The sequence below is a fragment of the Filicampus tigris genome, chromosome 21 (genome assembly GCF_054856515.1).
Source record: "Filicampus tigris isolate MCC_2025a chromosome 21, RoL_Ftig_1.0, whole genome shotgun sequence".
Taxonomy (NCBI): domain Eukaryota; kingdom Metazoa; phylum Chordata; class Actinopteri; order Syngnathiformes; family Syngnathidae; genus Filicampus; species Filicampus tigris.
Genome location: NC_141237.1, coordinates 9,264,980 through 9,291,584, shown reverse-complemented (window position 1 = coordinate 9,291,584; position 26,605 = coordinate 9,264,980). Strand labels below are relative to the sequence as shown.

General features: G+C 40.3%; 2 protein-coding genes across 5 annotated transcripts; one reads left to right on the top strand and one right to left on the bottom strand.

Moving 5' to 3' along the window:
* The first annotated feature begins 1,673 nt into the window (after window positions 1-1,673).
* On the top strand, window positions 1,674-20,422 carry wwp1 (WW domain containing E3 ubiquitin protein ligase 1). Of its 4 annotated transcripts, none has more exons than XM_086019929.1 (25): window positions 1,674-1,976; window positions 6,227-6,279; window positions 6,671-6,762; window positions 9,015-9,153; window positions 9,342-9,466; window positions 9,635-9,787; window positions 11,156-11,225; window positions 11,678-11,859; window positions 11,991-12,381; window positions 12,477-12,572; window positions 12,932-13,106; window positions 13,458-13,512; window positions 13,772-13,856; window positions 14,055-14,183; window positions 14,402-14,474; window positions 14,558-14,629; window positions 14,705-14,793; window positions 14,924-15,083; window positions 15,760-15,893; window positions 15,993-16,133; window positions 16,231-16,351; window positions 16,895-16,999; window positions 17,409-17,505; window positions 17,602-17,674; window positions 18,361-20,422. In XM_086019929.1, the coding sequence occupies exons 3-25, from the start codon at window positions 6,693-6,695 to the stop codon at window positions 18,458-18,460; spliced, it is 2,835 nt and encodes a 944-aa protein (XP_085876055.1). In that variant the 5' UTR covers window positions 1,674-1,976; window positions 6,227-6,279; window positions 6,671-6,692; the 3' UTR covers window positions 18,461-20,422. The 4 variants fall into 4 exon arrangements, with proteins under 4 accessions (XP_085876055.1, XP_085876056.1, XP_085876053.1 ...); XM_086019930.1 differs by having other exon boundaries at window positions 11,153-11,225; window positions 12,012-12,381; XM_086019927.1 differs by having other exon boundaries at window positions 1,675-1,976; window positions 11,153-11,225.
* rmdn1 (regulator of microtubule dynamics 1) lies at window positions 20,409-25,036 on the bottom strand. Its single transcript, XM_086019938.1, has 11 exons — window positions 24,478-25,036; window positions 24,047-24,218; window positions 22,536-22,641; window positions 22,340-22,424; window positions 22,103-22,262; window positions 21,868-21,957; window positions 21,737-21,792; window positions 21,004-21,091; window positions 20,899-20,929; window positions 20,675-20,808; window positions 20,409-20,587 (listed from the first exon to the last, which is right to left on the bottom strand). Exons 2-11 carry the CDS (start codon window positions 24,176-24,178, stop codon window positions 20,546-20,548), a joined length of 924 nt encoding a protein of 307 aa, XP_085876064.1. The 5' UTR covers window positions 24,179-24,218; window positions 24,478-25,036; the 3' UTR covers window positions 20,409-20,545.
* Between the last annotated feature and the right edge of the window lie 1,569 nt (window positions 25,037-26,605).

The following is a 26,605-nucleotide window of genomic DNA, read 5'->3' as shown; positions in this document are numbered from 1 at the left end:
GCCATATGTTTAAGACGACTTTCTAGAAACTTTGGAGTCATGCTTTTTTTTTTTCTTTTTTGCTTTTGATGAACACAAACTGTACCCTGGTCTAATTTTTTTCCACCGAAAGTATATTTTTAAGATTAACTCCAAATGATGACTTGTCGCCTCACATCAAGACTATTGCAATTCTGTCTTTTACTATGTCAACAAATCAACATTAGACTGTATCCAATTAGTTTAGAATTACACTGCGAAGCCACTTTCTAGATCGATAGGTTCAGCCACGTCAGCCAAATGTTAAAACGGCTTTCTATAACTATGCTAGTGTTAAGTGCATCTAATTTTGTGGCTGTTTTATAGCGAAATAAGGCCAGTTTTTCTTAACATTGTTTTTGGGGGAGTATGGGGTGGGTTTTGGAAAATATTTACAATGATTGTGATTGTATTCACAAATCTGAAACTGGTATAGCAAAATGTACACAAATGATTTGATGTTTACACTGTCAAGTAGCTGCAAGTGAGTCTGGGTAGTGCATTGTAACAGACACGGACACACACACACACACACACACACTGTTCCCTTATAGAGTAGAGAGCACGGGAAAAGTCCATTTGTTTATGCAGTCAAGCGCTTGGTGTATAAACATACTCTTCTTGAGTGCTACATGTTGTCTGTCCCCTTATTAGGCAGGCTTTCCACCAAGCCGTTTGAATGTTAATTCAATATCTTTAATATTTGGCTTCAGATTAATGCACTTGTATACATTTTGTTCTCACTAGTAGGACAGGTCTGGGGTACTAGTTTGCAGAGCTGGGCATTTTTACTCAAAAATTGCAATCCGTTTATCGCCTTCCGCCTACCGGGGTACCCTTTCGCTGCCATTTTTTCCGGCTGGACAAAATAGTAATCGCCTCGAGGCCGGTCTGACTATCATTTTAAACGGGCTTCCGTTAGAGCTTCCGACAACCAACTTGGACAAACTGCCCGCCTCCCGCTGAGCAATATTTAAAACTAAAGACTCACTGTGGCATGGAAGCCGCACCGCGGCTGGACTAAATTCATCTCCTTTCAGAACCCAGAAGCCTCGGCCGCGGTCAATGGGAACCTCGATAGACGATAGACAATGACATGGATGGAAAAAATGGGCTTCCGAATATGATTAATCTGTTTATTCATTTTTTGAAAGGTTCCTGTCTAACGCTTATCGCCTACAAAATGGGCGTCCGTCATAGGATAGACGGACCGGTCCGTCATATAGGCGGAATGCCGAGCTCTGGTAAGCGCACAAGTAGACTGACTAGGAAAGACTAGTTACGTTCCACTATTGTATGGCATTTCTGCACACTACTTGGTCAGCTTGAAAATACTACTATATCGGTATATTAGTAGGATAACTACATGTTAATTTGGATAGGAAAACCATGCGCTAGTTGACAACTGCATGTTTCTCGAACTAGTACGAGTCACATCTGGCGCTTCACTAGTAGGCCTACAAGTAGTAGTACATAGATATCCACTAGTGCAGTTTTACCTAGAGGACAAAGTGCCAACTAGTCCATGGACTATGGCTGGATATCATGGATATGGAATAAATGCTAAAATGGCCAATGTTTGCACTGACAAGTAGTTGCAAAAGGATCTGGATTTGTGCACGTACACTCGCCCACACAAGCACACAGTTCACTTGTGACGAGCACGGGAAAAGTCCATGAGTTTATGTAATCTCGCGCATAAACATACTGCAAAGGTACTAGTTCCGAGTGCGACGTCTGTCCCGTTATTACGCAGCTATTTTGTTTAAGGGGGTGGCACGCTCGTCGCCGCTCGAGTGTTTTTTTTTTTTTCTTTCTTCCTCCCTGCTTCGTGATTTGTGTACGGGGATGGCGAAAGATCCGAGCAAGATTGGAGGCCTTTACCCTTAACAGGACTGAGGAATAGGAAGCCACTGACACCGAAACAGCCCGTGGGAAAGGAGAGGCAAACGGACAAGGTATGGACAAATGCTGCCGCCTACGCTGGAATCGTCATGCGTAAATGACGTTCGCAAAATGTTTTCCACACATCCAACAAACAGTTCTGTACGATGGCGGACGATTAGCAATTGCTGCTAAAGTTTGCTATCAAGCCGGCTAGCTAACTCGGCTTTGTGAGTAATGTAAGCATTGTGTGCTACCCTTGTGTGGAAGACGTTGACATATTGTAACACAAGAAGAACCCGTTAAGCGGGGCAGTCAAACGTATAAAAGCGGAATGAAACTGTTTTTTGCAACGTTAGCTAGCTATGTAGCTAACTTGACAGTGAGCAAGCTAGCTAAGTGACTTTAGCATTTGGCTGCCGAACATTATCATGTCGTTAGCAAGTCTTGTCTTACAGATACGAATGTGACAGTTGTAGTTCAAACATGGGTTTAGATTCGCAGTGAACCACACGATGTCTTGTAAAATGAACGGATCATTCCGGTAAACTTCCTTGAGCTAACACTAGCAAGACAGTAGATGTCCAAAGATAGCAAGTGGTGTTAACGTCATTGTTTTGACATCACACCAAGGTGTTATACTTCTAAAACCAACATTGTGATTCTATTTATATAGCTGAGCAAAACGAGACGATATGACCGGTTGATGGTTTAAATCTGCATTGTGGTAGCTGAGTCAATGATACGAAATTAAGACAGGGCAGGCATACTGTTAGTTAGAATATGACAACCTGTTTTTAAAATTCTATTGTATGGTAATGATAGTGACAGTATAGAGAGGTGGCACACTCTGTACTTAAGCAAAAGTAGTGTATTTATAAGTATTTATGAAAAAAAGATTGGTTAACCGATGTACAGATTCAACCTCCTTTACTAGTAAACGTATGCTAGACTAATGTACTAAAAGTACAAATGTTAGCATTCTTACTGTCAATTATAATGCCCATTTTGTTACCTTGCACAATGGGGCAAAAGTTCCTCTGTTGCCCAGTTTGCCACAGAGGAGACTGGAGCCATGTTAGCCATGATGCATCCATTGAGAGTACAATACAATACAATACAATACAATACAATACAATTTTATTTGTATAGCGCATCGGGGAGAAAGGCTAATAGCAGGGTTCTTCTTACGATCATGAAAAACCTGGAAAAGTTCTGGAAAACTGAAAATGCATTTTCCAGGTTCTTGAAAAGTTGTTGAAAAATAACATTTGCTGCTAAGTTTTGAAAAGTGATGAAACTTTTGTGTGGATAATATTTAGGATGTGTTAAACATTGATAAAATGGTGCAATTAAATTTTTTAAATAGACACGGAAGTGCAACGTCATGTTATATAGGTTATGTCATTTCCCTGGCCCACCGCCACTAACGAAGAACAACAGTGCGTGTACGCTGCCAATCGAAAGTGTGGCTTAACTTTTTTTAAAATAAATCGCCAGTCCGGGCCATGCATACACATCCACTAAGATGATATTGTGCTAAGGAGTCTGCAAAATTTTGACAAAGTTAAGATACGTTAACGCTACGTTCCAAGTGGCCACTGTAGCCCTGTTTACCAGACACATTGTGCATTGTGGGATTTTGGCCATTTTTTCCCCCTGTATTTCATCCATCCATCCATTTTCCATACCGCTTAATCCTCACAAGGGTCGCTGGAGTCTATCCCAACTGTCTTCGGGCAGCAGGCGGGGTACGCCCTGAACTGGGAAGAACATGCAAACTCCACACGGGAAGGCTGGAGCCGGAGTCGAACCCACAACCTCTGAACTGGGAGGCGGACATGCTAACCAGTCGACCACCGTGCCGCCCCCGCTAAATTTTTTTACAGTGTCTGTGATGGGCCATGGCGGGAACCGGCTGTTGAGTCTTGGAAGCTCAAAGGCGCACTATTGTTGACCCCACAGTTTACCACGGGTGCCAGAATATTAGTGTAAATGAATGTAAATTATTTATTACACATAAATCTATACTATAACACTTAGTATGGTATAGTATAGTTTAAGTGACACTTAAATATATACAGTGAAATTTGTTTATGTAGTCATTCGATGGTCCTCTTAATTCAAAACAAAGCAAATCTTAATTATTACAAGCAACGCTTAGGTGAGCAGTGCAAATTGTGCAAGGAATTGACTTGGATGTCACTATTTTACACAACCTAAAAATCGTGGTATATTTAAAAAAAAAAATGAAAAATTGAAAAACAGTGCAGCATAACTCAAACATAAATGTGTTAAATTTGGCACACTTTCAACTACTGTATTCAATCACATATGAAAAGGATTCATGTCGTAACTTCATTCATTAAATGCATTGCAACATGCAATACATTCTGGGAAATGAATTTTATTTTATTTTTTAATATGTTTAAAGTTGACCCCTGCTATTCAGTTAGTGAGCTAATGGTAGTGGCAGTGACACCTTGTGCCCCCCCCTCCCCAAAAACATCCAAGGCTGACTAATGTTGCGAATGTTTCAATGTGTATGGATTGGATTTTCATAACTTGAACAGTCAATGCTTCAACGAGTCAAAACATTCATGAACGGTAAATGTGGATTTGGTGAGTTAAAGAGAATGTAAGCGTAGATGTGAACTTGACACTCCTGGTCTCAGGTAAGTCAAGTGAAATGATTCCATTTTTCATCAATTTCTTAATGACACAAATCAAAGCACTAGCACAGCGTATGAAAATATATCTATTAGCTGATCAGCTGTCCAACACGTTTACATAATCATCTTTGGACAGCCGCTGAAACCAGCTTTTTTATGATGTACATACTATACGTACTCTGGTACGAATGACTCATAGGTTCATTGTTCTACCACCTCAAGTTCTTAACTATGCATCAAGAAGAAGATAAGTAATCACCCTAGCTCCCCCTAGGTTCATTGTACGGTGCATCCGGAACTTATTCGCAGCGCTTCACTTCTTCCACATCCCTCAACATTATGTATCTAACCATGAAAAATGTTTTCTTAAATGTAACAATAATAATAATAATTAAAACACATGTAATGTGGCAGTTTCACCCATTCCTCATTGTAGCACCTTTGAAGCTCCATTGGGTTGTCAGTGCACAGCCATTTTCATCTTTCTCCAGAGATCTTCTCTGGGTTTTCTAATCCACTCAAGGAAAATCCGCAGAGTTGCTCCCGAACCCACTCCCTTGGATATTTTGTCTTTGTGTTTTGGATCATTGTCCTGCTGAAAGATGAACGGTCACCGTAGTCTGAGGTCAACAATGCTCCAGATCCAGTGTAGGTTGTCTATGGACAGTTACATTACATCGCTGCATTCATCTGTCATTACTGAATCGTCTTCTAATTCCTGCTGCTGGAAAAACATCCCCACAACCATGCTTTATTTTAGGATGGTTTTGGCTAAGTGATAAGTGGTGCCCATTTTCCCCCCAGACATGGTAACTGGCTTTCTTTTAACTGGAAATCTGGAGCTCAGACAGAGTGACCATTGGGTAACCTCCCTTGGCACTTCTACCAATTGCTCAGTTTTGAAGGGCGGGCAGCTGCCCGCGGCATTCTAGTGGTTCATTGCTTCTTCCATTTGCAGATGATGGAGGCCACTGTGCTCATTGGGAGCTTCAAAGCAACAGACTTTTGTGGATATGTGAAACAAAAACAGACATAAAAACCAAACATTTGCTGGATTACTCTAATGCACTTTATTTTGGAGTCAGCCAATCCTCCATCAAGCGTCTCCAGTTGGTCCAAAATGCTGCGGCACGCTTCTTGACTGATACTCGTAAGAGATAGTAAATCCCTTCATTGGCTCCCTGTCCATTTTAGAGTTGTTTTTTTTTTTTAAGATTCTATTATTTGTTTTCAAATCTTTAAATGGTCTCGCACCAACTCGTCTTAAAACTTATGTTTATTCGTTGGCTTTTGACTGAGCATGAGACTTGGTTTTGGTTTTACTGTTTTTGTGCTTGTTACTGTCTTCATTGTTAATTTGTTTTGTTGTCTGTTGTTGTATGGATTACTTTTGCTCCATGTACAGCACTTTGTATATGTATGTATGTGGTTGTCTTAAAGTGCTTTATAAATGCAGTTAAGTTGAATTGAGAAATTTACAATATTGGTTTGATGTATTTTTCCAATAGGTTTTAAATCGTCAGGTCAGAAACTTTTGTCTGTCAGTCACAAAGATATTTGGAAATATTTTTACCATTCACAGAGCAGATTTGGTTCATTTGTTTCTTCGTCAAATGTTGTAATTGAAAATACCTTTTTTGTTCTTCTTTCAGATCATGGGACACGGAGTGGACTAAACCGGAGTATCGAGTAACACATGCTAACTGTAAGTATATCAATGTATCCCATCTCAACAGTAGACTGTAGAGATTAGCGATATATATAGTTAAGGAATGCAGAGAAAATACACAAGCGATAGGCATCAATGGCTATTGTCAGCGTCTAAATGATTAACTCCACAAGTCCATTTCCCTCGTTTGTGTGTGGTTCCACAATAGAAGTGTACCAATCATAGCAAAGTGTTATGAAATAAAACTGGAAATTGCGACGTAGGAACTTGTCTGGCTGCTCAGCACAGTATGGGCAAGACGGTTAATGAAACATCAAGTACATACACGCAATAATTTGTTCAAGCAGATCATTATTACTTTTTTTAATGGCTAATAAATACAGTAATTGTCCATGTGATATGTGCTAAGCCAATGTGTTGGTTTGAGGTTTCCCACTGCGGTGTAGGACATGGCCACGGCCTCGCTCAGAGCAGAGTCGAGCCATAACTACAGAGGAACATCACAGCTCCATGCAGTTGGTGAGTCCACTTTATGACCAGTATTGAATACACTCACAGTTTGGGGGGTGGGGGGTGGGGGGAGATAAACGACTAACTGTATTGTGACTGCCGAGTACAAATTGTCATATGCATTCCAGTGCTGCTCACATGAGACTTTTGGAGTCTGGGATTACTCCCAAGCAGTATTTCACAATGATGAATATGAATCCCAAGACACTATACATTAGTTTAAATAAATGTTGGACAGATAAGTCCCCTGAACACGGTTGCTCGTTGCTCAAGGAGATATGGCTGATATGTTGTGAAAACTGTTTCAAAAATCACGTTATGAAATAGACGCCAGTACTCCCAGTAACCTTTGAAGGCAGTTTTATCAATTTGCACTGCAGATACGGACTTGTTAATAATTTAAGTAGACCCACCCGCTCACGGCTCTAACTTTTTCTCTTTGAGGAGCAATTTTGCTGACCAATGACTTAACTTGAGGAACACTTTAGTAATTAGAATGAGCCGTTTTTTGCAGGTTAATCCCGGGGACAAGGGGTTTTATTAAACAATAAAAGTTTGACAACATAACTGGGATGTTGAATGAAGGGTTCCAGCTGTGGAATATTTGAGCATTCGAATATCCTACTGAAAGGTCTTTGGGTCCAAATGACGAGCTACGGCCCTGTGCTGAGCCAGTGACATCACAAGCCAGCTGACATACCCAAAGTGTGATTAGCGGTTCGTGCATTTAAAAAAATATATATTTTAACGAGTCATTTAGGGATTTCTGTAACATTTGGCACCTCTGCCTTCTCTCACATAAACACCCATTTTTACTTGCAAACTGCGATTTTAAAAACTGCTTATTTCGAGCCTTACCTTACATGACTGGCGAGACATGTTGACCAAACACTCAACCCTACCAGATTTCTCTATTTGTGTCTGGCAACAGCTTGAGCCTCTTGTTGCTCCCTAATTGGCCATTGTTCCAAAGAACTTCGCAATCACGGAGTCCTTGACGCGACCAAACTGGATGTTGACCACACACGTAAGGGTTTGCGGTTGTAAATATTGAACAGATTTAACCTTCGTCCGTGACCGTTTTCCATGCATCCATGCATATCCAGAAAGAAAACTCAATTTTAACACACCCACACCACGGGGATAATCGTTCAGGGTAATCTTTTCGATACATCCAATAAACAAGATTTTGCTGATTTTGATCGGAGGGGGGGAAGCGCTCAATTCTACCTGATTATCAGTATGCACCCCATTTTGCTGAAGTGTGGGTTAAATCATCTTTCTCCTTTCTGACTAGCTGTCAATGACTTGTTTTGGAACACTGAAATTGATGGGATTGAAATGATCCCAAAATATTGTGGAAAATTGCCAGGATAATTGGGGTGTCTTGGCTGAGGGCGATGGGCTGGCATTACATCACATGATGAATGTGGGTATACTGGATAAATATGCTTTGATGATCATTGGTTGATCGTGAGAATACTTTGTTTAATCTGGATCAGTCAAGACAATTTAATTCCTCAGAAAACAAGCAATACTGTTTGGAATGTCGAAATGTAACTTCAGGGTGGTGTTGATTTGCATGAATAGAGAGCTACAGACCTCATTTTAAATGGTGTCTATCCTCAACCTGCGTGAATTGTTCATTGTGATGTTATTTTTATCTTACTTTCTGCTACACAGTTGAAGTGCTTTGGAATAAATGTGGTGCCTTGATAGATGACATTTGTTTTATCTTAATCACATCTGCTCACTATTCTATTTGTAGCCTCTTTTAAACTGGTAGCTCACGGATAGTCTATGTAATTTCTAACATGTATATTGTAGGGATGTAACGATTCGCTCAAGCCCAATTCGATTTTCAGTTCCCGATTTTCAATTCGATTCCTTTTTTTTTTTTTTAAGTCGCTACCATGCTTGTCTCTGTGCGCTAGTGTGGTGCTGCAGACATCCACAAATGCAATACGCAATGATGTTTGATGCAAGAGTGTCATCTCGTCATTTGGAAAGTTTGTCCGTGGCACCCGCCACTTTGGACTGTATTACTAACGCTAACGCCATGACACCATTACCCACAATGCTTCTGGTTACATCACGGATGACTCGGATTATCTTTACTGCGCATGTGCGTCGCGTCACAATTCTTTTAAACGTTTACATCGATGCATATTTGAATTATTTATATCGATTTTTGATCAATCGTTACATCCCTAGTATATTTCGAACCTCAGTGTTTTCCTTTTGTCTGTGTCCTCAAATAGTTTCCTGTGCCAAAATCAAGAGGAAGAAAAGCTTATTTGGAGTTGCCATTTACGTGGAGGTGACAGCAGAGGGGGAGTCGCATCGCACAGCGAAGTCCCACAGCTCATCTAGTCCGAAATGGGATGAAAGGCTCACTCTGTAAGAGAGAAGACGTTTTTCTTCTCTTTGCGACTCGTAGTACACATGTGCTGGTCATTGGCTAGTTCACTTCTGAGCTCATCTGTGCTTTTGTGGTTTGCTTGTATAACTCAGTCGTTCGGAGGGAAGACGCACGCCGCTTCAGTGTAGCTGACAACTGTACATCTCATGTGTCTCTGAACCATTAGGAATGTAACACCGCGCAGCCAGGTGGACTTCAAAGTATGGAGTCACCACACCCTGAAAGCAGACGCTCTGCTGGGTAAAGCTTCGCTGGACCTGATCGAAACCTTGGAGCAGCATGAAAGCAAATGTATGATTTAAAAAAAAAAAAACCAATACATCAAAACTTTTACACGTTATATTAGTGAAGCAAATACCACTATGAGACGGCAACCACACGACTGTATTTCTTTGTACTATACAAGCGACTGTTCCATCTTGTTTTGTTTTCAACCCATTCATTTTGTCCGCCCCACAGTGGAGAATGTGAAGGAGGTGCTGAAGCTGAGTGTGGAGCACAAGGGCGTTTTGGTGCCTGCCGGGGAGCTGACGGTCTACCTGGATGGGCTTACAGTTAACGATCAGGAGGAACTGGCACCAATAACCAACGGGAATACAGCAAATGGCACTAGTAAAATATGATTTTTTTTTTTTTTTTTTTTTGCCTCTTCTGAATTTATCATCCAGTTGTGAAATGTAACATGATGTGCAATGGGGATTTTTTTTTTCACATATTGACTGACAAGTCCAAGTGAGGTAGAGCCAATCAAAACAATTTATTAAAGGGCAAGCAAAAAAAAAACCTTGGAAGGGTAATATACTGTAGCCCACAAACATTTAGCCTGTCACATCCATTTTAGCTGGATAAAGACTGGATTACATACTGTTGTTGTGACAAGCACCCACAGTGTTTTTTGGCAGAGTCAGTGGGGAAAACATTGTTTCAAACAAGATAAGCGTTTCGTCTGCTCACATTTTAATGTTCAGTTTGTTTCCCCCCCCCCACTTCTGATAAATTTAGTCCTAGACCAGGGGTCGGCAACCTTTTACACTCGGAAGAGCCATTTCGACCCATTGTCCACGGAAAAGAAAACACTGAGAGCCGCCAAAACTTTTTGACATGTAAAGAATGGTCTCTTTCAAATTAATTAAAACGCTGAACTTAAATTATCCATCTAGCAAACAAAAATGCCTGAATTGAAAAATACAGTGGAAAAAAAGAGCAATATTTCACCGAACATTGAAAATAAGTATTTGCAAAATAACTGCCTAAATATTTATTTGACCTGGTTAATTGGACTGATGCTCCCGAACCTTTGCGCACATCCGCAAGTCAGGGCTAGGAGGTCATTTGCATCTTTACGCAGGACTGTAAGCAGCCGTCTTTTTCAGAAGAATCCATTTTTTGGTGTAATATTACATTAGAAATGCGATCTCTGTCTCTTTTCTTGTGTGAACATATTTGCGCCCCTAAAGTGACCCGCATATGCAGAAGAAAAGACGGTCAACGTCACTCACGATGTTGTCTTTTCGGAATTAAGTGTGATGCCGTGTCTGAATTACTAATATCACCATAAATGTCAATTTTATGCTGCATGTTTGAAGTGGGATTAAGTAAAAGTAAAATATAAAGTCAATACCGTTAGTCAAAACAACTGCAGAGTTAGTACTGATTCCGCCGACCGCGCGGAGGTCATTTTGGGCTCCTCACATTGCGAAAAAAAAAAAAAAAAATCCCATATAGGACCACATATGGAAGTGGCCAAAAACGTGCGTGCTAAAAAGTCATGATGCCCGTTTTTGAGACAAATAACATGCACTTCAATCGGACATTTATAATTTATTTTCCCAAGCCACGCAGAGCCGCAACATTAGGATGAAAGAGCCGCGGGTTGCCAACCACTGTCCTCGACCCTCATTCGTCTTTTCGGGGTGATCACATCCACACTTCACCCACAAATTTGCTCTGTTGTTAATATCCTCCACTCTTCTTCAGAAGTCCAGCAGAATGGTGACGCCATCCATGAAAATGCAGAATCCTCTTCCTCTTCTTCAAGGGCTGCCAACAGGTAAAAGCTTTTTGGTAAAGTGTTTAAGATTTTACATTCCAAACTCTAACAAGTGCTCCTAAAATGACTGTTGGTCAAGTTTTGTGTTTATAAAAAAAAATGCAAAATATATATATATATAGTTTTAACTCGACACTTGTGCTTCTGAGCTTCTTCATGCGAATATGATGAGGCACTGTGGTCTCATGAAAATACCATCACGGCTGTCATGTCAGTGTTGTGCAAAACTTGCTGTGAGCACATTGCTGGCAGTGACAGAATGCTGCAAGCTAATCAAAGAGACTTGTCATCTTGCCCCTTAACCTCATCCTACCACCTCAATGCCTTTGCATTCTTTTCTTTTCTTTCTTATATCAATTGCTTTTCGTTATCTCTATCACCAAAAATGTGAGTTCTCGGTATTTATAAGTGCCCTCCCCTGCCTGATAAGGTTGTTTTGCTTCCTCCTGTAGCACAGTGAATGGGACAGACTTGGGCCTGCGGTCAGCTTCCTGTTCAGCCTCCAATGGATTGAATAGTCAGGTGCCTTCCAGTTCCTGTAGCCCGGCCCTCGGTCGTGTCGTCAATGGCGATGTCACCCCCAACTCCACACCGAGCCACCAACCCTCAGATAGTGATACGGAGAGTCGGACTCGTGAGTATCAGCTTTGACTTGTCCCCAGTTGAATTATAATTTGCAAATCTAAAATGTAGCTTTGCCGGAAGGAACCTCAAGATTTTTTTTTTTTTTTTTTTTTTTTTTCGGGTCATTATCTGACACAACAGGTGATGCGTTGCCTCAAGCAGAAAACCACGAGGACTGCGCTCCAGATGCTCTCCTGCCAGATTCCGACACAGCACCAAATGGCACATCTCAGCCGCCACCTCCACAGGCTCCAACCTTGCCTTCTGCCGCGAAGCCGAATGATGCTGTTGCCGCTGATGCCGCCGCCGCCGCTGCTGCTACTGCCGCCCCATCCACGTGCTCTTCCTCAGCGCAGGGTGCCACCGCCATCACAACATCCTCATCATCAGTGTCCGCCTCCCCAACACCGGCAGAAACAAACATGTCAGCTGACAGTGCGAGCAGCAGTAGCGCTGCAACAGGAGCTACAGAAGGGGCCAAACCCAGACAGCAGGTCCCTGCAGCTGGGGCCCCAGATCCTCTTCCACCGGGGTAAAAAAAAAAAAAAAAAGATTTAATTTAAGACAATTCATTCAAACAAGGCGGATAAGATCCTTTGTCATGAACGACGTAATTATTTCTCGCAGGTGGGAGCAGAGAAAAGACCCGCATGGACGAACATATTATGTAGACCACAACACCAGAACTACTACCTGGGAAAGACCGCAGCCACTTCCACCGGGGTGAGCTTGAATTTCTTTGTCCTTCAGCCTCAGCCCACTTAAGGTAAATGGAAGTGATGTCAGTGGGTCGGGAAACGGACCTCCGATGCTCTTTTGAAAACCAAAATGATGTGCACCCATGTCCATTTTGGGGGTACTTGAGAAGAAATGACATATACATGTATTTCAGATTGCTCTTATTGATGGCCAGTTTATCTTAGGTAATGGTGACAGTTAATTTAAATAAGTGTGTTTAGATTGTAGAGTTTCAGTTTCTTTGTTTTTTGGGTGATGCATATTTGAAACAAAGAGATCAGCCAATATATAACCAGTCTCTTAAACGGTGCTACCACTCTCTTTCTCGTTTGTCTTTCTATTAGATGGGAGCGCCGCGTAGATGACCGGGGCAGGATCTATTACGTGGACCACAACACCCGAACCACCACATGGCAGCGTCCCACAATGGAGTCAGTTCGCAATTTTGAGCAGTGGCAGAGTCAGCGCAGCCAGCTGCAGGGAGCTATGCACCAGTTTAACCAGCGATACCTCTACTCTGTAAGAATATTATCACCCAATTTCTTGCAAAAGCCTATCGGTCATCCAGCATTGGAATTACAATTGCGGAAAACTTTTTAGCGGGTTAGCTTTGGGAAGTTCTTACTTCTAAGACTTTCATTCATCCCGGTAATGAAGTCATCTTCCCTGACAATGATTAGCTTGCAAAATGAATCAAAAGAGAGCCAGAGCAGTGACGTATTGAGAAGTGTCAGCCACCCACATTGGCTTTCTTTACAGCATCACCATAAAGTGAAGTTCTCCCCCCCAAACCCCCCAATGTTTTTCAAATATTATGTCCCCAGATTCAGTGTTTATAAATGGACGTGTGCCTGCATTCCTCATTTTCAGGCATCCATGATGTCTGCCGAGAACGATCCACTAGGCCCGCTTCCTCCTGGTTGGGGTGAGTTCACATTCTGTTTCACTCAGAGGCTGGTTATACTGCATGTTTTGATCATTTGAAGCTTTTATTGATGTTTACAGATGTCGTTTATTATAGTTTTACGACACATACTCTGACTGTGTCATCAGTGGTTTGCCATCGCAATCTTTCCTCTCCATTCTGTTAGTGCTATTGTTTACAGGCCACAGCACATGCATTGTGTCTTTTTAAGATACTATTGCTTTTGTTGTTGTTGTTGTTTTTTTTTTAACATTTCCAGAGAGGCGTGTGGATTCCAATGACAGAGTATACTTTGTCAACCACAACACAAAGACAACACAGTGGGAGGACCCCCGAACCCAAGGGTGAGCTGAGACGAAAAACGATTTAACGATGTGTAACAGATGAAATATTAGGAAACAAAGGTCCAAACAGCAATTTACAAACAGTTGGCAAAATATTGTAACATGTTCAGCTAATCTTGAGTCACACTGAAATATTGCAGTCAAATCTATTGAACAGATTCGAACATAAATTATAAGCAATTTTTGCGTGTGTTTCAGGCTACAGAATGAGGACCCTCTACCTGAGGGTTGGGAGATCCGCTACACAAGGGAAGGTGTAAGATACTTCGTAGATCATAACACCAGAACGACGACTTTTAGCGACCCCCGCACTGGAAAGTCCTCTGTGTAAGATTTTAAAAAAGAAAATACTTGAGCATGTATCGTAAATGTAGTCTCAAATTTAAAGAAGGCTCATGACTAGAATTTGCTGGCCAAAGCCATTAAACTCTTTGGCACCTGTATTCCATTTATTTCACAACTTTGTGAGAGAAGCAGCTGTTCAATCTACGTAAAAGTCAACTCTGCTACTCAACTTCACATTTTGGACTTTTATTTGTGTTCAGCACCAAAGGTCCACAAATTGCATATGAGCGCAGCTTCCGGTGGAAACTTGCCCATTTTCGCTACCTGTGCCAGGTTTGTGTCTTTATGCTTTGTTTTTCAACTCACCTTTTTAAAACCACATTGCGTTTTCAATTCATATTTTATTTGTTACCCAGTCGAACGCCCTCCCTAGCCATGTGAAGATCACCGTCTCCAGACAGACGTTGTTTGAAGACTCATTCCAGCAGGTGAGCGGTTTGTCATCACATACCCAGCCTAATACCAATTACCGGTATGTATAAACCTATTGTGTGTGTTTTTAGATTATGGCCCTGAAACCTTACGACTTGAGGCGGAGACTTTACGTCATCTTCCGAGGCGAGGAGGGTCTTGATTATGGCGGCTTAGCCCGGTAATACATGAAAATGAAAGAAGAATGCAAAGCTGCATTACTGAAACTTCTTTGCAATGAAGGCTCTCCTGGCTAATTTTTGTTTTTCCTCTCGGCTTGTCCTTTTCTTTCCCACCGCCTTTCTCGTCAGGGAGTGGTTCTTCTTGTTGTCGCATGAGGTGCTGAACCCCATGTACTGTCTCTTTGAGTACGCTGGCAAGAGCAACTACTGCCTGCAGATCAACCCGGCTTCTGCTATCAACCCAGACCACCTCTCATATTTCTGCTTCATAGGCAGATTTATTGCAATGGTATGATGACAAAATATTCTTATTAAATATCAGATGCTTTACTGTAGTGCAGAGGTGCAACGATTAACTGACAACTAATCGATTATCAAATGATTATTTTTCAAAAAAAACAATTACATAATCAATTAGAGACCTTGTTTAACAAATAATTGTTCAAATACTCTAGTCAGATTTGTGTAGTCTTCCATGAAAGCACACTAACTATATTTGTGTTGAATCAAAGTAAAATATTTCAAACGTCCTTTTACTTAGAGAAACATTGATCAACATTTTTCAAATAAAAAATCTCATTGCAGCCAGAATTTAAAACATAACTTTATATTGAGAGGATAAATTGACACCAATTTTCCTACCGATCTGGTGCGGTCATTTATAATGGTTATATGGAGTATACTGTAACCAATGATAATAGTTCATTTCTATATTTTTCCATTCTCTGGTGCGCCATCATTCAGCAGTTTGACAAGGCAGCTTACCATCAAAATAATGCCGTTTTTAAGGAGGAATTATAGATGCGCAAAGCTGCTCCGAATGTGTCAAAACAATGTAGCGGAATACATATTAGGCAGGGACTAGTCACCAGTCAGTTGCAAGGCACCTATACACAAACAAACAATCAGTCTTTCTCCACTTTAACGAAGTGAATTTAATTTCTTTTCTTTCTCTCTGCCTTTAGGCACTTTTTCATGGAAAGTTCATCGACACGGGCTTCTCACTGCCTTTCTACAAACGTATGCTCAATAAGAAGCTCATCCTCAAAGACTTGGAGTCCATCGACCCAGAGTTCTACAACTCGCTTATATGGATCAGGTGAATATTTCATCTGAATCAATATCTGCTGCCAAAGTAGCAAAAATAGTGGCGACTGTGCTATGTTATGTTAGTTGTTAAAGTAAAACTGTGTCTTAGGGACAACAACATTGAGGAGTGCGGTCTGGAGATGTATTTCTCAGTGGACATGGAGATCTTGGGCAAAATCACATCACATGACCTCAAACCTGATGGCACCAATGTCCTTGTCACTGAGGAGAACAAGGAGGAATACATCAGGTTCTGGCACTGGCATTTTTTTTTTTGGAGCACAAAATGTGCCCTCTGATATCATTTTGCATATCCGACATATTTAAATGTGCTATGTGGCTTGCAGTTTAATGGCCGAGTGGAGGTTCTCCCGTGGAGTTGAAGGTCAAACCAAAGCTTTCCTGGATGGTTTCAATGAGGTGGTTCCACTTCAGTGGCTCCAGTATTTCGATGAAAAGGAGCTGGAGGTAAGCAGCTGTACTATTCACTTTATTATCCAAACGCTACCTGCAGTGAATCAGACCGACGGATCAGTTATGTTGTAGGGCTGCTTTTGCTAAATCTGGCACAAACCTGCTGGCCGCAAAGACATTTTATGACTGTCAGAGATATCCTGCCTAGTTTGAGACAGCTTGGTCTTAGATGTCATGGGTCTTCCAAATGGATCAAAGACACTTAACACACCTCTAGTTAAAAAAAAAAAAAAAAAAAAAAAAGAATGGTTGAGAACAAAACATTGGACTATTCTGAAAAATTCTGCTATAAATACTATTGGGCAAAAGATGTATTATAGTCAATTTGCTTTTTACTGCAATTCTGTTGGGCCCAAAAGTAAAACAAAACCGGCTTGTGGTGTGTTAGTTTTCAGTAAATTTTGATTTTTACATCACCTATGACGTTATTTTCCAGTCGTGATCATTGTGGGGGTTTCCTTTCATTAACGGTGAGCCACCAACAATTGTGTCCATGTGTGTGGTCTGTCATTTCCGTCTTGCGTATGGGTGATCCAGGTGATGCTGTGTGGCATGCAAGAGGTGGACTTGCAGGACTGGCAGAGGAACACCGTGTATCGCCACTACACTAGGAATAGTAAACAGATCATCTGGTTCTGGCAGGTGCTGTCATATACACAACACGTATGCCATCCAGATGTGGAGAAGCATATTTTTCTGACACGCAATATATGATGGGCTATAAAACGCAAGCTGCAAAACACAATATTATTCCACTTCAAGCAAATGTTCTTTTGTGTGTCCAGAGGTATTTTGACACCTCCTCTCCAGACACTGACACATCAGTATTCCTGACATGGATTTAATTGCTTTACTTCCATTTGTGTAGCACGTAAATAAAATGAAGTGGTTGGTGTTGCACTACTGAAAGCGCTTTAAAAAAAAAAAAAAAAAAAAATCTTAACATTGCAAGTTGTGCCGACTGACAGCTTTTTAACAAATTGCGTAACAGTGGATGAAAATGATTCTAATTGGTTTTGTTGTTGCTTTGTGAAACTGTTCATTCCTGCAGCTCGTGAAAGAAGTGGACAACGAAGTGCGTCTGCGCCTCATGCAGTTCGTCACTGGAACCTGCAGGCTTCCTCTGGGCGGCTTTGCTGAGCTCATGGGTTAGCTGGGCCACACAACAACTTCAAACATCTCGTTCTGCGATGACACTTTTTTTTTTTGCCCCCTTCCATCCTTGACTTTGTTTTTCATTGTAGGAAGTAACGGGCCTCAGAAGTTTTGCATCGAGAAGGTCGGCAAGGAAACGTGGCTTCCCAGGAGCCACACGTGGTGAGTGGAAGGCTCTGTCGTTCTTTTGTCATTGAGGTTGCTTTGGAACCTCACAAGTCGGTCCTCGCATTTGAGAGCAAAACGTTTTTAATAGTGTTCCCCATATAGTTGTGATTCGCTTCTTGTGAGGTCACCTGCTTGGGGATTTTTCGTAGTCCTCAGTTTACGACGGAGTTCTGTTCCTGCATTGGCGATGTAAACCAAATGAGTTTGTAAGTTGCACCTTGTGCAAATTCAGCTTCGCAAACCAAGGATCTGCTGTAAAACTCTAAATCTAAATCTAGCAGCTAGCTCGTCAACCCGCCGCTCTTGCTAGCAACGTCGACTCTTTCTCGACTGGCCAAACCAGTGTTTCCCGACTATTGCCGAGCAAAGGAACATACTTTACACAAAATCTCATGGCACGCCAACAAACAAAAATGCCACAAAGTAAATATAGTGAGCCCTTGTTTATTGTGGCGGATATGCTCCAGACCCACATGTGAAAATCCTTGACGTCTACTGGAAGAGCTTTTAATTGTTCCACGTCACCAGCATAGATGAGTGAACAAAGATACATTTGTAGTGAATGAATAATCATTTGCAGACAGTAGGCGCATTCCAACTTTATTGATTCCACGAGCTCATGAATGGAGTCAACATCCTCGTGTTTCTACTAAACGTCGGGTCCGCTCGTGTGTCTACAGCTTCAACCGCCTGGACTTGCCCCCTTACAAAAGCTTCGAGCAGCTCAAAGAGAAACTCCTCTTCGCCATCGAGGAAACCGAAGGATTCGGACAAGAATAGACGCAGCGCTTCTCCCACGTTTTCCCTCCTCATCACTGATTGTTTGACCGAAATCAATCAAATAATTGCACATGATAACCACCAATGTATATAAGCAATTTTATTATTTTTAACCAAATCTTAATTTGCGGCGTTATTCATGCCGCAATCTTATTTTACCAGATCTTTAGTATATGGAACGCCCATCATGAAATATGCAAGCCTCCCGATATTTTTGATCTTCTGTTTAACAATAGAGAAAACGTGGCTATTTTAAAGATGAACTCCCCCCCCTACTCCTGACGGCTTTCGTGAAAAGACTTTTCGTGTTTTTGGACAGGATTTATTGTGTAATGCAATCTTTTTCTTTTTCCTTTTTTTTTTTTTTTTTTTTTTTTTTTTGAAGCTCTAGTTTTATAGAGCTTTTAAGTAGTCGTAGTTTGGAGTCTGGTGCCTGAAATCCCTTAAACCAACCACCTCTCATTCATAAATTATCAAGCTGTGGATAGAAAAAAAAAAAAAAAAACATCTGTAAAATATGTTCGTGTGCTTGTACAATTCAGTGAACAATGTAAAATCATGCCCAGTGGGTTAAATCAAATAATCTGTAATCTGTTTGCACCCTTGAAGCATTAACAAGCATGCAACAGATTATCTGAGAGAGTGTTATGCAGAGTGGCCTTGTGGTTAGCACTTTGGCCTCGTGGTGGGGTTCTGGGTTTAAATCTCAACTATGGCCTTCCTGTGGGGAATTCTGTGCTTGATTACCATTATTTTGTTCATCTGAATTGTACACGTTATTTCATTTTGATTTGCTAAGGAAATTATCCAGGGGAGTGATGTTGGTTTATTTTGGCCACAATACCACAACCGCTCACTTTCTGGTGACTTATTGAAAGTGTTGCAGGTCCACAGTGACATGTTCCAGCCCACCTCAGCTGCAGTGAGGCGGGATGACATGATGAATCATCAACGGTTTAGAACAGGGGTGTCGAAATTCCAGCGATAATGTGCTTTAAATTATTGAGTTAATTAGAAAAGATGCCGCACTAAAAAAAATTAAAAAAAAAAAAAAAAAAAAGGGTAACATTTCATGTCAAAATGTGTATGCATGGAGCACAGACCTTATATTATAAGGTCAAAAGTATTAAGTGGGTAGATGTTAAGATTCTCTGGGTGAATCTACACGCTGTGCTTTTGGGCCAGCCTTTCAAGCCGTAAATCCATCCCCAAACCCCGCCCCCCTCCATACATTATATTTTATGTGTGATTCGGTACACCGAGATGCAATCCAACAGTCCAGTAGGCTGAAAAGCGACACATGAACTTCTGCAACTTCCCCTCGATTCCCAGAATTCCATCCTCAGTTCACCTTGAACGACAGGGGTGCTTTTTTTTGGTCGGCGGTCTGAATTGAGACTGAATTTTTTTGTTGGATCAAGATGCTTTTAGGTTATTTTTGTGTGTGTGTGTGTGTGTCTTTGTGTTTCCCATGTCTTGTTTGAGCTGGAAAGTATGGATGATAATACGGAGGAAACGTATCGTATTGTAGCAAAAGGAGCCGACTTTGAAAACCGTGCTTCCTTTTTTCGATCGCAGACCTGTAATCGAAGCGAATCCGAAACTGTGTATGTGAATACTCATTGTACAAAGATAATGACATAGCATAACTTAGATATTATATAATAAATTGCAGAGCCGCCGTTCCGGTGTTTGGAAATCTGTGATGGCTTTCGTTTCATATCAGAAATAGACCGGGAGCATCAAAGGCGGTCTTCAGGCTGCAGTGTAGGCCGTCCGAAAGGCATCCCAACTGTAACATATCGCGTGTAGATACACACTGTAAACACCTACTACACTGTACAGAATGGCCCTTTACTGGTGTATAGAGGATTCATTTTTAAATCAGCTTTCAGCCATTTGAAATGGAGAGATGGATTTATGAGATACAAATAAATACGTGAATGACTCCCTTCCCTGCCACGATTGTGCTTTTATTTTCAAGTTGTGAGGGTGGTGCCCCGAGGAGATGAGTGATTTCTCTGCCCGAGGCCAATCATAAAACTATGTTAACAATTAGAGAACATTCTCAAAAAGGTGCCAGGTTCATCTGACCTTCTTTAACAGGTCAACGGCTTCTTTATGGACCTGGACGGAACGAAACAGAAAATCACAAAAGGCACAAAACGTCTTCTTCCTCGCATGTGACACAGTAACTCCAGATGGATTTAGTACCTCTTTGTCTTCGTGCGTACGCGGGGGGTAATCTTTAGCTTTGTTCAGCCACAGCAGAGCTTTCTGCTCATCCTTCAGGGCCATGTAGGTCTTCCCCAACATGAGGAGGTTTTTACTGTAGAAGTTTGGATCGACTTGGAAAAGACAACAAGGTCATCGTGCACTCAAGTGTAGATTTCCCCACCCCCTCCAAAAAAAAAAAACAGCACAAAAGCAAGTTTTACCTTGTTCAGCTTTCAGGAAGAACTGCAAAGCCTTGAATGGAAAAACAAAGACATTTTTCACTAGATGTGAACACATAAAAAAAAAAAAAAAAAAAAATATCTTACTTCCTCATATGTGGATGTGGGAGGTGACGCAAAAACAACCGCAGCCACCTTACGCTGATACCACGGCAGGTCAGAAAAAGTAAAACACCTAAAAAAGAAGATATGTTCAAGTTGAACAGAAAGTTAAAAATGTTAAATATTCACTTCCCAAAATGATTCTGCTAAGCAAATATTAATATGCTTGCAAATTCTCTGGCATAAAATTATTGCAACTATTTATCGATCCATTTTCCAAACTGCTTATAAAAGAGAGATAATACACATCGCTGATGTTAGGCCAAAACCTTATAAATCACACTTTGGTGAATTTCATATTTTCTCAAAAATATTAACTATTGGTCAGTCCACACGCGTGGGTGTGATTTTTTTTTTTTTTACTCATTATTGACCAATGTAAAGTGTTGAAAAAGGCTTGATCTCTTTCATGATGCTAATTGGTTAAACAAACTTGCCATTTTTGGGGTCTCCTGAAAAGTGATCATTTTGGAGGTACAAAGTTTTGGCTCGACACCAGCGACATGACACGTTAATGTGATATTTGAGCCTTTTTACGGAAACGAAATAACTTTTATTATGGAAGAAAAAATATTATAATACGGTACTATTACATTAAAGAGGGAAGTCAACTTTCCAAAATATCTTCACAATAACTAGTGGGGCTGCATAATTATTATTGTAAAGAATTTGGTCTTCTTTACCGTTTATTACAGGAACAAAAGATCTTCAGACTCACCAGTAACCCAAAATGTGCAAGGATGTTGCGTCTTTGGGATTGAGCTCGAGGGCTCTCTAGGACAAAATCAACATTCACCGAATTACATTTTAGATGATATAGCGACAGTATGACTTTGGGCTAGCTCTCACCTCTAGATGTTTCCGGATTATGAAAGAATTTCCAATTTTAACCTTGACTCCCTCGAACTCCCCCACATCACTGAGACATATGGCGTACCACTGTGGGATTTAAAAAAAAAAAAAAAAAACATGTTCTCCTACTGTATAAACAAGTAGACATTTGCAATTTCTGGAGAAATGTGAATGATTAAATGCTCAGTGAAAAAGATGCATGTGGAATGAGAATGAATGGGGCATGTCTTACTTTGTGTGCTGCGAAACACTTGTCATCTTTCTCCAAGGATTTTTTGGCATATTCAAAGGCCTCGTAGATCAGCTGTTTCTTCAGTCCTTCCTTGGTGTCGGGCAGCTCGGACACGTCCCGGGACACTCTTGCCAGCCTCCACAAGAACTCGGCATTATCGCTGCACACACACACACACACACACAACCACACAAAACTTGCTAGAAAGCAGATCAGATTTCAAATGCAGCTCCTCACCTGTCTTTGTACTGCAGTAGGAGCTGGTAGAGTTTATGCGTCTCCGCACAGCTATAAAGGTAGTCGGCCTGCTCGAGAACCTCCTCTTCGCAGAACACAAAAATACATCCAACCTCAGTACAGTATCTCCTTTCTTTTTATACTGATTCAGATTCCATTTGAGTAGCTATTCATGCCATACTGAATGGTGAACTACCTTTTTCTAAAGCGAGGACCACCACTGATTCCTGCATCCTGCGATAAGCTCCATACGTCACACACGAGAGCGTTGGGAGTCCCAGCAGGAATGCAGTCCTTCCACTCTGCACGTGATGAAAACAAGGTACATTCACATGATGTTTTGTTGGATGTCCCTCGGCGGGTCCTGACATGTGCAACATGGGTGGCCGCACTTTGGTCAATATCACAACAGCCCAAAGTGCATTTGGTGCCCCTATTAGAATCACTCATGAAAATGTCATGAAATAATGAATTTTGAGATCTTGTCATTTTTTTCCCCCCTTTCTTCTTCATTTGATGTACATGTAGGCATGTAGTAACGCAGTTGTCCTAATAGTATACTAGTGTGCAGAAATGTCATACAATAGTGGAAAAAATGTGAGTCATTCTTCTAGCGCTAAACTGCTTTGCTAGTTAGGAAAAAGTACATGTTAGTGCATGGGCTTTTTATGGAAAGTCGTTTTGATCTTTTATGGTGCTTACGGTGCATGTAGAAGGTTGTTTGGCATCATTATTGAGACAACTACATGCTAGTAGTAGAACTTGCTAAAATATAAGAATAGAGTTAACTTTACCTCTCAGAGGGTGTCAGTGGCGTCAAACACATTTTGTTAGCCTAATTAGCCATCATAAATTGCTTGGTTCATTTTTTAACATATTCGGGAAACAAGAAAAAAAAAAAGTCCCAGTTCCTCAATTTGACCTTTGCGGATTAGAATGACCTGACAGAGAATCTACACAGACAAAAAGAGATAAATAAAAATAAAGGATAAAAATAAATGACTTAGACAATTATGCTATTAGATAGGGCCCGATATATTACAGACTGATTCCGATAACTGATTTTTAAAAATGATAACTAAAATAATTATCTAACTAGTGTTTTACATGACTTTTCCTTTCTGTATTTGTTTAACTTGTAAACAACACTGAGGAAAAATGATCAAAAATGGTCCATTTTTGGGTTGGTGGGAGGTAGTGTTTGTCTGTCATGTTTGTCTTTGTGGTGTGCTAATGTGTAAAAAAAACAAAAACAAAAACGTTTAATTAAACTACCATTAGGCAATTAGATCAGCTCTTATTGCTTCCACAGCAGCATAGGAATACCTTCACTCAGTTACCGCAGTTTTTTTTTTTTTTACAAATATTTAGTATAATTATGACTAATACTGCGTGAGCATAGGTTTGTTAAAGAAAAAGGTTACATGCTTGCTGAATATTACTGTTCATTACCTATTTGTCTTGATTTATTTTAATTTTATTTTTTATTCTCTATTATTTATTAAATTGTTCTCCAATTCTGGGATGACACTCACATACTGCACGCACAATTAATGTGGCCATATTTTAGAAACACCTCGCAACTTCAACCCCATACATAAAATTGAAAATTGAGCTTAGATTGTGCAGGTCCCCTTATAGGATCGAGCCAATCAGCAACATATTAAAACAGCATCAAGGTAAATATAAAACGCAACCGGTATTTACTGTGAGAACATTGGCGACCCTTCTTGTAGAGGACCAATAACACCGATTCGCAGTTCGGATTCGGATGCCTTTCGTCCATGTTGCAAACGTGAAGGTCCTGTTGACACACCGCGTCCAAAAGAAGCCAGCCATCACCTCAAACTTCCAAACCGGGAGTGAGAAAGATGTTCACCTGTCAGATATTTACCAACAGTAAATGGGTGTCATTCAAGAACACCCAATGGAACGGTTGCCCAATTATAAACAGTGCAGTATTCCGAATACATTATTCTGTATTGTATGTGATTTTACTGTCATGTTCTAATTCATTTTGTTTTACTAGTAGTTAATTAGGAATTTTAGAGCACATCTCGATTACACTATATGAGTTCTTCAAAAATAGTCATTAATTGTCCGAGTGTATAGTCCTCACGAAATTAAAACAGACTTACCGTTTACATATTGTCCATTTAAATAAAATGTCACAAAAGGCAGGTTTTGTATCAAGCAAAAGTACTTTTAAGGGCCCGATTAAAGCACGCCAACGTTCCGAAATCGCTTGGAGTTCTTGAATGCATCCCGTAATACCGTCCCTCAATTTAAAGTAGTCGGTGAGAAACTTAAGAAAGACTTTGTTTCCACAGCGACCATTTGTACTTTCTTAACTAAGGAGAGCCCATACCGTATTGCATATAATGTACGTTTATAATAAACTACTACTGGTTACTGATTCAACTAGTGTATTTAAGTAAAAGTAAAAAAAAGTATGAATACTGTACTGTACTAATATTGTTGCGATTTTCAGTTTACACCACGAGGGGTCGCCATAGCAAGTCGCTCAGATTTGTCTGGCAGTTACATACTGTTTGTTTTCGACCAGTTTACATAGCAACTGACACAAGCCACTATGTCCTCTTTACCTAACCACTGCGTTAGCGTCGGTTTGTGAAAGACAAAGGCTCGTTCCGACGTACGTACAAATTCGTTATGAACACATCGTTACGAACAAATTTGTTCCGCAATAGCTACAGAAATGCGTCGTAAATCAACACTCATGACACCCGCAACTCGGTGAACCTTGCCATGGGGTGTCGTAAGATGGCACAGGGTTTATTGCTGTTGTTTTATATATTTTATTATCATCGTATTTTTATTTATTCATGTTTTTTTTTACATGTAATTAAAGTTGGCAATACATTAAAGTACATTCTGTCAATATAAACAATGAATGAAGACTGACAAAAGGATATATAAATATATGCTAAATAGCGACGGAATTGCGTCGTAAACCAACACTCACGACACGAGCAACCTCCTCCTTGCCATCACGACCAAGTGTTGTCGTAAGGTGACACAGGGGTTATTGCTGCCGTTGTTTTTTTTGTTGTTTTTGTTTTGTTATTATCGTTTTGTTCTTTTTACATGTAACAGAAGTTAGCAGTGCAATAGCATACACTTTGTCAATATAACAATGAATGAAAACTGACAAAAGGAAATACATACTATCAGACTTTCCAGTTCATTTACATCATCACATAAACAAAAAAAAAACCACATTTAAATAAACTAATATACATTGATAGAATTCGAATAAACTTCAAAAATATTTTTACCATTCTTATCATGTACAAACTTATAAAAGTGAATATCAAACAAAATACCTTAAACGTGGAGTAAACATCTTTGTGAATATGACATTTTCCGAGCAGAATAAAAAAGACCAATAATATTGAAAATTTCTGTATCTTTTGAAAAATGTATTTCTCTTACATTTTCCTAGAACATGACACCAAAGGGACAATCAATCTATACAATAAAATAAAAATCTTACACAATTAATATACATGTGTCATAACTCAACACAGCTTGAAATATATAAATATATATTTATTTATTTGTTATGAATAAATCATAAAGAACAGTTAATGTTTTACCCCAGTTTATCTTTTGAGAGTTCCAGAAGCTTTTTCTCTAGCACAATCTTTGCTCTTAATTAAGATCCATACCATTTATTTGAAAAGTTGAATTTGGAACCACATTTACTTCACCTCTATAGCTTTCCATCACTCCTAATATAATCGCGACTAAAAGACGAAGGAGTAGTGCTCAGAGGATAGTCAGGAAACTCAGCACAGCCAAGGGCGAAGACAAACCAATGATCTGGCTCCTTCCTTGTGTGGCAGCATCTCTACTGATTGGGAGCTAACTTGAAGAATTTAGTCAGGAGCATTTTTTAAATGTAATTTTTCAGGTGCTTGAGTATCTGGCAGGGTTAATTAATGACAAACAAAGTATCTCAAAACGCATTGTTGATAGTTGAGCTGGATAGCTCAAACTGTATGTTACCATCTAATTAGTGCACGAAATGAACCACGCATCAGGTAAACGGTGTTCAACGAGCAAAAGAAACGTGAATTTCAGACAAAATCTTTTATTCACATTTACTGCAAATCAATGTCTTTTGGCACCAACTACCTGTGACAAATTCATTTTGTTTTTGAACAAACTTGGTCAATAAAGATAATACTCATTCGGGATTCTCTTCAAGACAGCAAGGTCAGAACGTTTGAAAAATTTTGA

What these genes read in the sequence shown, in the direction of transcription:
- wwp1 (XM_086019927.1), top strand. Translation starts at nt 6,693, where the DNA reads ATGGCCACGGCCTCGCTCAGAGCAGAGTCGAGCCATAACTACAGAGGA. An exon ending in TGGGATGAAAGGCTCACTCT is followed by an intron (nt 9,154 to 9,341) that starts GTAAGAGAGAAG and finishes CTGAACCATTAG; the next exon opens with GAATGTAACACCGCGCAGCC. An exon ending in CGCACTGGAAAGTCCTCTGT is followed by an intron (nt 14,184 to 14,401) that starts GTAAGATTTTAA and finishes ATTTGTGTTCAG; the next exon opens with CACCAAAGGTCCACAAATTG.
- rmdn1 (XM_086019938.1), bottom strand. Translation starts at nt 24,178, where the DNA reads ATGGCTGGCTTCTTTTGGACGCGGTGTGTCAACAGGACCTTCACGTTT. An exon ending in GGGTCGCCAATGTTCTCACA is followed by an intron (nt 22,642 to 24,046) that starts GTAAATACCGGT and finishes CATCACGTGCAG; the next exon opens with AGTGGAAGGACTGCATTCCT. An exon ending in CTACTGCAGTACAAAGACAG is followed by an intron (nt 22,263 to 22,339) that starts GTGAGGAGCTGC and finishes GTGTGTGTGCAG; the next exon opens with CGATAATGCCGAGTTCTTGT.